Below are 15514 nucleotides of genomic sequence, written 5' to 3'. Positions count from 1 at the left end.
AGTGTAACTCATAGTTCTTGTCACTGAACGAAAGAATAAATTAATTAGCAAATATTTATGGCATGTATTAATTAATAAATTACACACACATTGAGCACCCAGCACTGGGCCCTGGGGACACAGACATGAAAAGGACTAAGTCCCTGCTCTATTGGGGTGGACGTGAGTGTGGGAAAGACAGAAGAAACAAGACGAGTGGATGGGTGGATGGATGAATGGTTGGGTGGGTGGATGGATGAATGGATGGAAGGATAGATATTCGGTTCCTTGGAGGGAGAATCGGTTGGTCTGGGGTCTCCGCCCATTCTCACTCCAGGGCGCAAAGTGAGGCGGGGCAGTTGTCACATCTTAAGCTCCGCCCCGCCCCGCCCCCGCAGCGTCTTCCCGTCGGCCGACGGCGCCGCTCACCTGGTGGCCCTCCCCTTTAAGACGCGCTCACCTGGGTCCTCACCTGCGCGCGGGTGCTTCCGCAGGAAGAAGGAAGCGGCGACACCGTCGCCTCCCGGCGCTCCCTCCCCACCCCCCAGGTCCGCCGGCCGCCACCATGTCCGCCTCGGCTGTCTTCATCCTCGACGTCAAGGGCAAGGTGAGGCTGGGTGCAGGGAGTGGGAGGCCGACAGGTGAAGGTTGCTCCCTCTCGGACCCAGGGGGCGGCCCCTCCTTGCAGGCAGCGAGGCCCCGGAAAGCTCTGGGAGCGTGGGAACACCCCTCCCCCAATTCCTGGGACTCCCGCCTCGAACCCCACCTCCACTTTTACTAGCGGCGTGTCTGAGGGAAGGGGCTTCGCCTCTCTGAGCCTCAGTCTCCCTGTCTGTACAAATGGGAATAACAGAGGTCCCTACCCAAGAAGAATTAATACAGCCGCATGCAGTGTGTACCACTTAGTACAGTGACTCTGCTGCAAACATTAGGCGTTCAAGCAATTGAAATTATTAGTTCTATCACCATCGTCATCCACTGTACTGATATTTGGGGAAGAAAGCCGGGGCAGAAGACCATACTTCCCCTGTGGGGCTGCCTTGTCTCTCTCTGGCGCCCCCTCCCATTCATTTTGTTCTGTCTGGGGTGGGTTGCCCTGACCTCCAGGAGATCTTCAGGGCCCAGGGATCGAACCTGCATCTCTTTGGTCTCCTGCATTGCCAGGTGGGTTCTTTACCAGTAATGCCACCTGGGAAACCCAGCAATAGTAACGGTGGTGATGAGAATAATATTCCTGATAATAAACATAGTAAGGGCTAAGATGTGTGAGCACCGGCTGGGTACCCGCTTCCTTCTAAACACTGGACTAAACAACTCCCTTACGTAAATATTATTAAAATTAACCACTTACTGCCTGCCAGGCAGAGCTATATGAGCTATGAGTGATAAATGGATATAATCATCTTTCTTTTCTTTTTTCCTCTCTCTTTCTTTTCTTTCATCACCCCTACCCCGCTGATTTGATGCCTCTGAAACCTTGCTCAAGAGCAGGAATTCTGGAGCCAGGGCGTGTTGGCTCAATTCCCAGCTTCCTTGCTGGCTATGGACCAGGTCCATACCTCAGTTTCTCCATGTGTAAAATGGAGATGGTGACAACGACATAAGTAAGCAGACGTCCAGGTTTAGCAGAGCACGGCTGAGGTGTCAGTGAGGGCTCTAGACGCTCTGGCTGTCACTGCCATGAGCCCATTCTGCAGAGGAGGAAACCGACATGCCGAGAGGCAGAGCCTTGTCCATGTCCCCTCAACCAGCAAGTAGGGTCAGAACCTGGCACTCTGATGCCCCTGGGGGGAAGGTCCCTGGATCCCAGCAATGACCAGACCTTCTCTGCTCATCTTCAGCCCCTGATCAGCCGCAACTACAAGGGTGATGTGGCTATGAGCGAGATCGATCACTTCATGCCTCTGCTCATGCAGCGGGAGGAAGAAGGTGCCCTGACCCCACTGCTGAGTCACGGACGGGTCCACTTCCTGTGGATCAAATACAGCAACCTCTACTGTATCCAGCCACGGGTGGGTCCCTGGCGGCCTGGGGTGGTGGCATTTCAGGCCCAGAGATAATGGGCTGGGACGAGAGGTGCGCGACATAGCAGTGGCTCAGGGTGGAGAGTGGGAGCGGACAGGGTGGCGTTTCCAGGTCTACGCTCCGTTGGAACTCTCCAAAATGCTGCCTTTCCTTAACCTCGCTGCCTGCAGTGGTGGCCACCACATTGAAGAATGCCAACGCCTCCCTCGTGTATTCCTTCCTCTACAAGATAGTGGAGGTAGGTTCTGGCCTTCTATTGGTCGGCTCGTCTGTCTGTCCACCTGTCTTGCCCGCCTCTTTCGGGATCCATCCCACCTAGAAAGCCTTCCCTGACTTCCCAGGGGGTGCGGCCATCAAAGGGGGTGCCACCACCACTCTGTTCTCATCAGCTGTTGTGAGATCAGCTCTTCCTATTGGGCAGGAAGCAAGGAAGTCTCCGAGAGGGTGTACTGCTCAAATCTGAACCCGAGGATACTGGGTTCCAGACCCAGCTCCGCTGCTTACTGGCTGCGTGACCTTGGACAAGTTACTTCTCTCTGTGCCTCTAACCTGGGTTTAATCCAGATGGTCCAGTGGTTAAGACCCCATGCTTCTACTGCGAGGGGCTTGAATTCCCTGATCAAGAAATTAGGATCCCACATGCTGCAAGGTACAACCGAAAAAAAAAAAAAAAAAAAGAAAGAAATACTATAAGCTAGGTTTAGCCCTGCCTCAGAGTTGTTGTAGAAAATAATTCAATCCAATTCATACCTCTAGAGCACTGAAAACAGTGCTTAGTATACAGTAAGTGCTTAATAAAGGTTTGGTATTATTGTTAGCATTACCACTAATGTCCTATCATATGATCCCATAGTAATCTTTTGACCACTTGCTATGTCATTCTCAATGATTGAGAAAGTACTTTTTTTTTTAACTGCTCAGAATTTTGTTTGGTAAACAAATGATAGTATACCCCCAAGGTGTGAGGGCAGGCTGGCCCTGAAGAAGTGGCTGAGAAAGTACTTTCTTTTTTTTTTTTTTGGTCACTTCCTGGCTTACAGGAGGTTAGTTCCCTGACCAGGGATTGAACTCATGCTCTTGGCAGTGAAAGGGTTGAGTCCTAACCACTGCACTGCCGGGAATTCCCAGAGGGATTTTTGGGATACTTTTCAACAAATTAAGAGATCTGTATTGATTTGTCTCCTCTCTGCCAGGCAGAGGCGGGACACACAGCTGTGTATAAGGCAGGCACAGTTCTGGCCTGTGCTCAGGAGTTAAAGGGCATGAAGGATATTCAAGGGGACGTTGTTTTAACCAGTGACTGGGTAGGTGCTGTCTCACCCTGATACTCACAGGGGTCAAGGGATAGTGGTGGCTTCACCAAGGAGTAAGGCCTGTCACAAGGAGCCTGTGTGAGAGTATCCTGAGCAGTGAGCATAGCATGTGCAAAGGCCCTGAGGTGGAAACAGGAAAGAGGCCACAGAAGCTGAAGCAGGATGAGGGATGGGGTTTCCAGTGTTGGGTGCATGACAGATTCTCTGCTAAGGAGATACTTGCTAATTCCCAGGGGCTCCCGTCTGGGGGGTCCCCCAAGTCCCAAGGGCCCCTGGATGGAATTCAAGGAATCCAAGAACTTAGATGTATTTCTGTGTAGTGTAACAGTTTTCCTTTGCCATCTTGTGGGGTTATTTTGGTTTGTTTTTGTTTTGACCATGCTGCATGGCTTGGCTTGTGGGATCTTAGTTCCGCAACCAGGGATTGAACCTGGGCCCTCAGCAGTGGAAGCGTGGAGTCCTACCCACTGGAGTGCCAGAGAATTCCCATATTGTGTCTTTTGTTTTTTGTCTGTGTGTATATCTTTTATTTCATGCATTTACAAACCTTATTCTGAGGTGGGTCCATTAACATCACCAGATACACGGCAATCCCATGATTCACACACACACAAAAAATTCTGAGTCCTTCTAATCCCTCTTCCAGGAAGTCTTCTTGGACCTCCCTGCCTCTGGGTTCCTACTTCACTTGTTTTCCTCATTATTGCACTCTACATGTTGGATAATATTAGTTCCACTACCTACCTGTCCATTCCCCCTCAAGACTGTTCCAGGAGGGCAGAGACCTTGTTGGCTTTGTTCACCGTTAATATCCTGACACTGGTACACAGTAGTTACTCAATAGTTGCTTATTGGGTGGCTGGCTGGATGAGTGGGAACCCAGCCCAAGAGTTGCACCAGCCGCATCTCTGTGGGTGTTGGTCTCCTCTCACCCCCAGGTATTCTCTGAATACTTCAAGGAGCTGGAGGAGGAGAGTATCCGAGACAACTTTGTCATCGTCTACGAACTGCTGGATGAGCTCATGGACTTTGGCTTCCCACAGACCACAGACAGCAAAATCCTGCAGGAGTGAGTGGGCAGGGGGTCAGCCACAGGGTGGGCCATGGGTGGAAGAAACCTGGGGAGGGTCAGGGAAGTATCCTTGGGCCTATCTGCTCATCTCCCGGCCCCCCCCGCCAGGTACATCACGCAGCAGGGCAACAAGCTGGAGACGGGCAAGTCACGAGTGCCACCCACTGTCACCAATGCTGTGTCCTGGCGCTCGGAGGGCATTAAGTACAAGAAGAATGAGGTCTTCATCGATGTCATAGAGTCCGTTAACCTGCTGGTGAGCCTCCACACCTCTGCCCCACCCTCGCTACAGCCAAGGGCCAGGAGAGGGAGCCCTATGCTTGTTAACTGCCTCCCACATCACCAATGTTTGCATTCCCAGGTCAATGCCAACGGCAGTGTCCTGCTGAGCGAGATCGTGGGCACTATCAAGCTCAAGGTGTTTCTGTCGGGAATGCCAGAGCTGCGGCTTGGCCTCAACGACCGTGTACTCTTCGAGCTCACTGGCCGTAAGTTTCTGGAAGGGGGTGCGAGAGGGAGCCTGAGACCTCACCTCATCTGGGGTGGGTGGTATCTGGAGACCTGCAGTCAATTCTGAAATAGTACTCGCCTGCCCTCTACTGGTCTTGACCAGTACTGCAGCTGCTCGTGCCTTAATGCAAACAACTGTGCTTCATTATTGAGTGCCAGGCACAAGGACATGGCAGAAAAGAAAAAATAATCTCTGCCCTCACGGAGCTGACGTTCTAGTGGGAGTAGGAGACAGAATAGCATTACATTTCTTCCCTGGTGACTCAGACAATAAAGACTCTGCCTGCAATGCAGGAGACCTGGGTTCGATCCCTGGGTTGGGAAGATCCCCTGGAGAAGGGAATGGCTACCCACGCCAGTATTCTTGCCTGGAGAATTCCATGGAGGAGCCTAGTGGGCTACAGTCCATGGATCACAAAGATTCAGACACAACTGAGCGACTAACACCCACAGGATAACATCCTGACAGCAAGGGCCTGATTCCCTGGGGATCCCAGCTCTGTTCCTGGCCAGCTGGGTGACCCCGGGTGAGTTACTCATCCTCTCTAGACCTCAGTTTCTTCATCTGTAATATGGGGGTGATCGTAGCAGTAGACAGGGAAGGTAAGGATAAGGACCCTGCCCTGGGCTCCAGTGTCACCCCGCTAACTCGGCTCTGAGTTTCAGGGAGCAAGAACAAGTCTGTGGAACTGGAGGATGTGAAATTCCACCAGTGCGTGCGGCTCTCTCGCTTTGACAATGACCGCACCATCTCCTTCATCCCGCCCGATGGTGACTTTGAGCTCATGTCCTACCGCCTTAGCACGCAGGTGAGGCAGGGTCAAGCCCCTGGCGGGGGGCAAGGGTTGACCCCAGAGCCTTGGAGAACTCCCTCTTCCTCTGTCTGCAGGTCAAGCCACTGATCTGGATTGAATCTGTCATTGAGAAATTCTCACACAGCCGCGTGGAGATCATGGTCAAGGTGGGCCCCCGGGGTAATAATTACAGTGCTCAGATCACCCCTCCTACCCCCTCAGCAGTCTAACCGTATCTCCCACCTCCCTCCCCAATCATCACGTCCTTCCAGCCACGCAGGTCTCCTGGCTGGTTCTCAAACATGCCAGGCATGGTCCCTGACTATCCCCTCTCCCTGGAGCACTCTGCCCCCAGCCACCCAGATATCCCCCTGGCTCTTCCCTCACCTCCTTCAGTTCTTTGCTTCAGTGTCACCTCCTCAGAGGAGCCTTCCCTGATTTCTCCACCTCCCTTCTTTGCTCTGTTTTCTTCTCTTATTACTGAACCACCATCGTGTGACACATGATCTGTTTTACTTAATTTACTTAAAAAATATACATTCATACTACTTTATAAATTTACATTTACATTGAAATTTACTTTTTATGAATTTACATTTATATTCATATATGTATATAAACCATAGAGTGTGTTAGAGATCAATGTTATCATTGTCATACCATATCATCATATCATACCACGCAGCTTAATTGAATGTGCCTGGCTCAACCAGCACCTCTAAACCCCCACCTGCCCCTTGCCTGACCATGGCTCCCCCGACCCTTGCCCACAGGTGGTCACAATTTGGAATTCCATGTAAATCGTTTCTTTGCTTTTGTTTGTAATTTTGCCACCGTCATCTGTAACCACAAATACTTCATTCTGCCAGTCTCTGACCTTTATATCCGTGAACTCTTGCTGTATGACTTTTTTGTATAATTTGCCTTCTTCGTGTAATGTCGACTTTTAAGAGGAATCCCAGGACCTGCAGCGCAGGGCATCCATTTTGGTGCCTGTAGACTATTCCACCAGGAGAATCTTCTGTCCTGTGTTTTGCATGGGTGGTTTTCATTTCTTGGCTTCTCTGGTTCACATTGCCATGGATAGCCCTGTGCATGTCCCCAGTCCCCCAAACAAGAGCTTCTCCAGAACATATAATTTGTCCCTCCCTACCCTTAAAAGTTTTTTTTTTTTTTCCCAACCTCTTTTTTAATTAAAAAAGTTGGGGGGACGAGGGAGGGCACGCCATACTGCATGTGGGATTTTAGTTCCCTGACCAGGCATTTAACTTGTGCCCTGTGCATCGGGAGTGCAGAGTATTAGCCACTGGATCACCGGGGAAGTCCTTAGCCCCCTTTACAGATGGGGAAAGAGGCCCAGAAGAACTAAGATGTCATTCGTCTAGGAAGGGAGGGGTCACGTTGAACTTGGGGCTGCCTGGCTCAAGAGTCTGTGTTCTCAGATTTAACTTTGCTCCCCAGTCTTAGAGTCTCAGGGGAACCGGTTCATGATGTGGACAGTCACTGGTGGTGGGGGGGATGGTGTTGGTGCTCCCAAAGTCCCTGTCTCTATAGTCAGGGAGAGGAGAAGGGGCCGCTAAAGCTGGTGCCTTCCTGGGACTTCCGTGGTGGCCAGCAATTAAGACTCTGAAATTCCAGTGTAGAAGGCCCGGGACTTGATCCCTGGTCAGAGAGCTAGATCCCACAGGCTGCAACTAAGCCCCAGCACAGCCAAATAAATACTAAAAAGTTGGTGCCTTTCAGAAAGAACATCCCCTGCCCTGTTTGCCTCCAGGTCCTCTGGGCCAATCCTGCCTCTCATATATCCCCACCCCCTGGCACCAGATGATTAAGAGCAGCTATCATGGTGCTAGCTACTGCACATGGACACTTAGAGTCCTTGTGTTAAAAGCTTGCCCATGTCAAAATGGATCTGGATCTAGCTATAATGTAATAATGTATTATCTGCAAAGGAGAGCATTTGAGGATTGAGAACACAGGCTCAAGTCAAACCTCTGTGCTGTGCCGGCTACCAGCTACACAACGCAGGCGAAGTGCTCTTTCTCTCTGGGTCAGTTTCTTCATCTGTAAAATGGACCTTTGGAATGGCTCCTACTTTAGAAAATTAGTGAGAGGGTTAAGTACTTGGCACAGGGCCCTGCACATGGTAGGGGCTCCGTAGATGCCAGCTTTCAAATGAAAACTCGGAAATTCCCTGGTGCTCTCTTGGTTAGGACTCTGAGTTTCCACTACTGGGGACATGGGTTCGATCCCAGACTGGGGAACTAAGATTCTGCACATTGCAGCACTGCCAAAAAAAAAAAAAGAAAATTCTGATAGACTGAGGGTCCCATCCTGGCTTTGCAGGTGTGAGTGTGTGAGTCTTGACCTGGAGCCTTTATTATCTTGTCTGTGAAATGGGCTGAGGTGAGCCTGCCCTAGGAGCTGTTCAAATGAGGGATTACATTTTGAAGCAGGAAAAGGTATATGATACTTTCCAAACAGAAGGCGCCAAAAGCAGAACCGCTGGGGTCTCTTGTGGGTGTGACTCTGCCCCTTGTTGGCTGTGTGTCTCCAGAGAAATGCCTTAATTTCTCTGTGCCTCTGTTCCCTCCTCTGGAAAATGGACAGGATCATGGTCCCCACTTCTGGGCTCTTGATGAAATGGTGCATGGAAAGGGCTTGGTCTCCATTTGCGTGAATGCACTCTTCACACCCCACGTTCTCTCCACCGACAGGCCAAGGGGCAGTTTAAAAAGCAATCGGTGGCTAACGGCGTAGAGATATCTGTGCCCGTCCCCAGTGACGCCGACTCCCCTCGCTTCAAGACCAGTGTGGGCAGCGCCAAGTATGTACCAGAGAAGAACATGGTTATTTGGAGCATCAAGTCTTTCCCGGTGAGCCTCGGGGATGGGCCGGGGAACTGGAGGGGCCCTTGATGATTGAGGGCGAAGTAGAGAATAAATCAGAGCCACGTACGCATGTACGTGGCTGTCCTTTGCAGACGATAAAACTGGATGATGCTTAAGCTCTCCGCATGGTTAAGCTCTCCTGGTCCTAGGTCTTGAGGAAACCAGCCCTGGGTTCAGATTCCTCACCCTTATTTCTCTGAGCTTCCCAGCCTTGGGGACCCTACTTCCCCTCATGAAGCCTCAGTGTGTCCATCTGTGAAATAGACAGGATCATGCTACCCACATCCTTGGGCTGCTGGAGGATTTGGTCTCTCTTTGGGATCTTGGTTGGGGGATGTTCGTCGGCCCCTGGAAAATGGGAGATGATCACCAGAAGGCCCCCAACTAGGCTTTGCTATCAGAAGCTTCGTCTGTGAGTTTTGGCCAGGAGACTTTACTTTCTGGTCTGTCAAATGGGCTGAGAGCAAAGCCTGCCCCCAGGGGGCTGCCATGAGGAGTGGTCTGGGGTATAGGGGCCCTCAGTGTGTCTGATAACCCCCATGTTCCCTCAGGGGGGCAAGGAGTACCTGATGCGCGCCCACTTTGGCCTCCCCAGCGTGGAGAAGGAGGAAGTAGAGGGCCGGCCCCCCATTGGGGTGAAGTTTGAGATCCCCTATTTCACTGTCTCTGGGATCCAGGTGAGGGAAGGGGGCAGGGTGGTTCCTCTTCTTGACCTTGGTGGGTCCCCCTTACTCTCATCTCTTGGCTTGGACCACCTCCGTTCCCTGGCTTGTCTCATCTCCTCCTTTATAATCATTCTTGTTTTTTCCTGGAACAGTGTTGCTTTTTCTCTAAACAAACATTTTAATGTCAACTTTTGGGTGCGCTGGGTTTTCATTGTTGTGCGTGAGCTTTCTCTAGTTGCAGTGAGTCGGGGCTATTTTTTTTTAATTGCGGTGGCTTCTCTTGTTGCAGAGCATGGGTTCTAGAGCCCGAGGGTTTGAGTAGTTGCAGAATGCAGGCTCAGTAGTTGCAGAGCACAGGCTTAGTTGTTCCTTGGCATGTGGGATCTTCCTGGACCAAAGAAGATCCCACATGTCGCACATCCCCCAAACCCAAGTCCCCTGCACTGGCAGGCAGATTCTTTTTTTAAAAAATGATTTTATTTATTTATTTTTGGCTGGGCTGGGTCTTCACTGCTGCACGGACTTTTCTCTAGTCGTGGTGTGTGGGCTGCTCACCGGTGGCTTCTCTCGTGTAGTGTGGGCTCTAGGGCACACAGGCTTTAGCAGTTGCAGCACGTGGCCTCACTAATTGCAGCTCCTGGGCTCTAGGGCAGACTCAGTAGTTGTGGCACATGGGCTTAGTTGACCCAGGGCATGTGGGATCCTCCCAGATCGGGGATTGAACCCGTGTCTCCTGTGTTGGCAGGCAGATTCTTAACACTGAGCCACCAGGGAAGTCCCACAGTGTTGCTTTTTCTGCTCTCAGCCTGGGTCCCCTTCCCCTCCCCCCTAGTTTTGCCCTGTGCCTAAACTCTCTTAGAACGTGCCATCTTTCCCACTGTCCTGGACCACCTGATCTCCCCACACACATACACTGTCCTGGTCACATCTTTGCCCTGAGCCTTGTTACTTCATTCCTCCCAGGCTGTGCTTTCTTATTCCCGGAAGTTGTGTTATTTATGTTCCCCTGGCCCCAGCCTGCTCTGTCCCCCCTACCCTGGGCCACCTCCTTTCATCCCTTTCCAGGTCCGATACATGAAGATCATTGAGAAGAGTGGTTACCAGGCCCTGCCCTGGGTCCGCTATATCACCCAGAGTGGCGGTAAGGTGGCCTGGCTCCCTGAGATGACAGGGACAAGGAGATGAATGGGCATGGTCTTGGGGATTTGAAACATCTTGTCTCAGAGGGCTCCAAAACCGACAGGCGTGGCCCTCAGGTCTATCCTATCTTTGTCAGTGTGCCCTCCCGAGTCTCGGTTTGCCTATCTTTAAAATGGGGACAGTTGCCAGTTCCAGGGTGGTGGTGGTGGGGTTTGGATAAGCAACTGAACACACAGCAGCCCCATCTGTTGCCTGGAGACAGGCATGTTGCTGTGGTTACAGTCGCCATGTTTGAGTCCGTCCTTAGCCCTGTTACATACTTGTGGGGTTGATCATGAGCACTGGGGAAGGGGATGGGTTGTGGGTGGGGGTGATGTCCTGTCTCCTTCCCCCAATTCTGAGATGGTCCCTGCTCATTGTTTCCCTACAGATTATCAACTTCGTACCAGCTAGAAGGGAGAAGTGGGGGCCTGAACCTGGGCTGTCTTCTCCCCAGGCCCCAACTGCAGCCTCCACTAGAGAAGGAGGGAAGACGGGGTGTGTGTGTGTGAGGGTAGCCCTTGAATTACTGGTTTGTTACTCCCAGCACCTGACTTGCTCCTACCCATTTCCTTTACTGGTAGGCTGGGAGTGATAATCTCCAGCTCTCAGACTCTCACCCCTCCCCCTCCCCCAGTTTTATATGAAGAAACAGAAGAGGGGCTTGAAGTCCCCCTCATGAGTGCCTTTTTGCAGTGACCTGCCTTAGGAGGTGTGGGGAGTCCCTCCTCCACAGCTGCTGAGCCCAGAGGCCCCACTGGCCCATTTCTGAGTTTTAGGATGGCATTAAAAAGATGAATCTAGCTGCTGTTATGTACTTCTTGGCTGGGGCCTGGGGATACCAGAGGTGCCCCTGGGGTGCTGGGATAAGAATGGGCAACATATCCATTTCTCAGCCCTGGTCGTTTCTCAGCTGGGCCCTCGCAAATTGCTCCCACCTTGGTCTCCCAGGCTCTGGGCTTCTCTCCCATGACAGCCAGTTCCCATCATAGCCACCAGAGGGCGCCTATTAACTCCTAAACCAGACCGTGGCTCCTCAATACAGAAGCTTCCCAGGGTTCCACCCATTGATTTCTGTCGTTCTGGGCAGCTTGCGGGACCGTAGTTCCCCGACCAGGGATTGAACCTGGACCCCCTGCAGCAGATGCGCGGAGTCTTAACCACTGGACCGCCAGGAAAATTCCCCATTCTTTTTAAAAAGTAAAAGTGCTCACCACAGCCTACACGCCTGTTCACCCCTCACCTCCTCCCCCTTCTCTCCCTCTCTATACCTCGCTCTTCCTGAACTTACTAGACATGCTTACAGCTCAGGCCCTTTGAATCTGCAGCGCCTCCACCTGGTATGTTTTTCCTGAGAGACACATGGCTCCTTCCCTCACCTTCAGGTCTCAAATCAAATGTCACCTTCTTAGGGTGGCCATGACCGACCTCTCTATTTCAAAGCCTTCTTTTCCCAAGACACCATTATTTATCTCATTTTGTCAGCTCCACAGTGTATAGCACTCTGAAAATATTTATTGTCGTCTCCAGCTCTAAAAGGTAAGTATCCAACAGCTAGGAGGCACCTGGCTTGCTTTCTACTGGGGTGCATAGTACACAGTAGCAGGTCAGTAAATGTGTGAAGGCCCCGCTGTTGAAGGCCTCTGTTAAGAGCCTCCGACGCGACTCTCGCCTCCCAGTCTCACCCACGTGGCAGCTGGTGAATGAACTTTCTTCCACGCCCTTGCATTTGCTGTGCCAGGGCTGGCGCAATCTGAGCCAAACGTGATTCCTTTTTCACTCACCCCATTTCCATGCTTTATTTTCCTTACGGTGCTTAACACTAAAATTACTCAGTAGCTCGAATGCAGGACCCCCAGCTCCAGGAACGGCTCCGGCACACAGTGAATGAATGAAATAAAGCACTCTGCACAGTAAGAACTAACAAATATCGCACCGCATAACTCCAAACTGGGCGGTCCCAGCCCTGCCTCCCTTTCCCTCGGAAGTGCCGAGGTCCCGGAGCAGCCCGCGCTACCCTGCGCCTGACCTTTCTCCCCTGGGTCAGTTAAACCGGCCCTCTTTCCCGCCCGCCCGTCGCTTTTGAAAAACCGAAAACCCCGCCATTGTTCGCGGTTCACCGGTCGCCGCAGTTTGTCCAATCAGAAGCGGGCCCGCCCACGCCGGCGCCCCAAGCCTCCCTGGCAACGCGTGGCCATTGGCTGCGCTGGCAAGGAGGGCGGAGCACTACAGGGTCGGGAGCCGGGCATCGCAGCTGGGCTACAACGTAGCAAGTTCATAAGAAAACAAATCCGCGGCGTTTGGGGGCGGGGCCGCGAGAGCTCTGGCTCCGCCCCCTAGCGGCCTGCTCCGCAGCGGCAGAGACGCTGGCTCAGAACAGACCCCGCCCGTCGAGGAGGAGGGAGGGTGAGTTGGGGGGAGACCCGGCCCCCAAGGGGCGGGCGCCGGGCAGGGCCCAGCGGGCTAGCGGAGGGTTGGGCCCCGGCTCTCAGCCCCTCTCTACCCACCGGCTGACAGGGGGAGGAGCCGGCCGGGAGGGCGGGGGTCGCGCCCGAGACCCGGACAGGAGAGTCCGACCTCTTTGCAGGCCGGGGACGCTGCGGGAGGGCTGTTCGGGCCAGCGCCGGTGGGCTCCCCCTCACTGACCGCCGCGGGGTGGGGCGGGGGGCTTCGCAGGCCGCCAGTATCGACATGCTGCTGGAAGAGGTCCACGCCGGCGACCGGCTGAGCGGGGCGGCGGCCCGAGGAGACGTGCAGGAGGTGCGCCGCCTTCTGCACCGCGAGCTGGTGCACCCAGACGTTCTGAACCGCTTTGGCAAGACGGCGCTGCAGGTGAGCCCGGGCCGGCCCGCAGACGCCTTCCCTCTTCTCTCCTTGTTCCCGTTGGTAGCCGACTGAGGTCTGTTTCTGCGTCTCTGGGCTGACTTGGCTCCCTAATGGCCCTTATCTTAGGTGGGTGGTGGATGGGGTTAGGTTGGGGGGAGGGGAGAGCTTTCCATCTTTGGAGGATTCCTTGTTCTCTGATTGCGAGGGATTCAGTTTCCCTGGAGAAGTTCTTATTCCCTGGGTGAGGGTTCACCTTCTTTGGATCCGAGTTTCATGAGGGCGGCTCCAATGTCTTGGAGCATCTATGGACGATCCGACCGCAGGAAGGAAGGATTCCTATTTCCAAGGTGTACCCATTTTCAGGGGGTTCTCTGCGAGGTATCCAGTTTCCTGTGGGGGAGAATCTCTATCCCCGCGGGGTTTTCTTACTGGCATATTTGGGGAGGGGGATACCAATAAGGGAGTAGTCACAAATTACATGGGAGTCCCTGTTCCCTTGGGGACATTTACAAAAGGGGAACCCCATTTCATCAGAAAGGATCCCTACTATATGGGAGGGGGAAATTCCTTGGAGCAGTTTTAAATTCCCTGGCCATCTCCATTTCCTGGAGGGGACTGTTCTCTGAGGTCTGTTTCCTGGTGGGGTTCATATTTCCTGATGATTTCCCATCTGTGGGGAGAAGTGTCTCTGGTTCCTTGGGGGAGGGTCTTAGGTTCCTTGAAAATTTCCACGGGGGTATACCCTAGCGCGGCGGGGGTGACCAGTTTTTTGAAGGTCCTTATTCCCAGGAGATCTTGTTCTCTGGGGTCTCAACAGCTGCCTGGAAGTTTATGTTCCCCGGAGTTTTTCCTTCTCTTGAGAACCTTGTATCTGGCATTCTCAACTCCCGAATGACCCCTCTCTCCAGTCACCCGTTTCCCCAGACCTCCTCCTTTGGAGACTCCCTGACCCTTCTCTACCCCCATCCCCCCACCAGGTCATGATGTTCGGCAGTCCCACCATTGCCCTGGAACTCCTGAAGCAAGGCGCCAGCCCCAACGTCCAGGACGCTTCGGGCACCACTCCGGCCCACGATGCAGCCCGCACTGGATTCCTTGACACCCTAAAAGTGCTGGTGGAGCACGGTGCCGATGTCAACGCACCCGATGGCACCGGGGCGCTCCCCATCCACCTGGCAGTGAGAGAGGGCCACACCCCTGTGGTCAGCTTCCTGGCTGCGGAGTCTGATCTCCATCACAGGGACGCCAGGGGGCTCACACCCCTAGAGCTGGCACGGGGGAGAGGGGCCCAAGAGCTCATGGACATATTGCAGCGGCACACAGTGGCACCCCTGTGACCTGGGGCCACCCACTCCAGCAGCAGGACCCAGCTGAGTTCTGTGTCAGAAGAGGGAAGAAACACTTTCTCCCTTTGCTCCTCCTGCCCGCTGCCGAGGGGCACCGGTTTGTGGCTTGTTGGTGTTGATTTCTGGGGTGTGTGTGTTTGACGTGCATTTCTCGTTTTTTTTTTCCTCACCCCTTTCGGTGTGTTGGGCAGAGAAGGGCTCCTAGAGGCAACAGCCACCCAAACGGTTCAGTTTCCTCCACGCCTACAGACTGAGTCCCAAGGGCAGAGCGTTTAAAACCCCAGCCCTCAAGAGTGAGAGAGTGAGGTCATCTCTTCCAAGGCTCTTGGAACCTGTCGACCTTGGCCGGCTTACGGAGAGAGACCTCAAGTGTGCACACTGCTTTCCGGCATGGGGGAGGGGGGAGTGTTCCAAATCGATAAAAGGGTAGTATGAGTTCATTCATATTTTGTTGAAAGCTTCATTTCCAGTCCCTTGTACAGCGTTTAAAAAAAAAAGTCTATTTATTAAGCTTTATAGAAAATATTGTTGTGTGTGTAATTTAATGTTTTTACCCATTAAATTAAGACTCGTGCATGACCACAGCTCTAGTGGCTTGTCATTTTTGATACGCGATGGAGAGTCGCGTATCCAGGATGTTTGTGGGGATGGGTCCTGGGGGTCGAGGATCGTGGATGCTTTGGAGGAGGGGAGAGAGTGGTAATTCCCAGGGCGCCAGGGGTGAGTGAGCTGGGTGGGGCAGCGGTTTACGCTGTCGGAACGGAAGGGAGGCAGGAAACCGCGAGTGGAGAAAGGGCCCCCAGATGTCAGCTGGGTGCCGGGAGCCCCGAGGGTGGGGGAGTGGGATGGGCGGTGGCTGCAGCCTTCCCCGCAGAGGCGTGGCTCGTGGGCGGGGACTGCGGTCCCAGGGACAG

At 53.2% G+C, this 15514-nt stretch overlaps 2 protein-coding genes across 2 annotated transcripts; both read left to right on the top strand.

Moving 5' to 3' along the window:
* The first annotated feature begins 544 nt into the window (after positions 1-544).
* On the top strand, positions 545-10842 carry AP1M2 (adaptor related protein complex 1 subunit mu 2). Its single transcript, XM_052643928.1, has 12 exons — positions 545-586; positions 1821-1977; positions 2175-2242; positions 4256-4386; positions 4498-4645; positions 4751-4877; positions 5566-5708; positions 5789-5860; positions 8411-8569; positions 9136-9261; positions 10315-10390; positions 10820-10842. Exons 1-12 carry the CDS (start codon positions 545-547, stop codon positions 10840-10842), a joined length of 1272 nt encoding a protein of 423 aa, XP_052499888.1.
* A 2152-nt stretch (positions 10843-12994) lies between these two features.
* Positions 12995-15148, top strand: CDKN2D (cyclin dependent kinase inhibitor 2D). Its single transcript, XM_052643970.1, has 2 exons — positions 12995-13260; positions 14232-15148. The coding sequence occupies exons 1-2, from the start codon at positions 13120-13122 to the stop codon at positions 14589-14591; spliced, it is 501 nt and encodes a 166-aa protein (XP_052499930.1). The 5' UTR covers positions 12995-13119; the 3' UTR covers positions 14592-15148.
* The last annotated feature ends 366 nt before the right edge of the window (positions 15149-15514 follow it).

Source organism: Budorcas taxicolor, chromosome 7 (assembly GCF_023091745.1).
Source record: "Budorcas taxicolor isolate Tak-1 chromosome 7, Takin1.1, whole genome shotgun sequence".
NCBI lineage: Eukaryota > Metazoa > Chordata > Mammalia > Artiodactyla > Bovidae > Budorcas > Budorcas taxicolor.
Note: the sequence above shows the minus strand (reverse complement) of the source record. Positions and strands in the feature narration are given on the sequence as shown.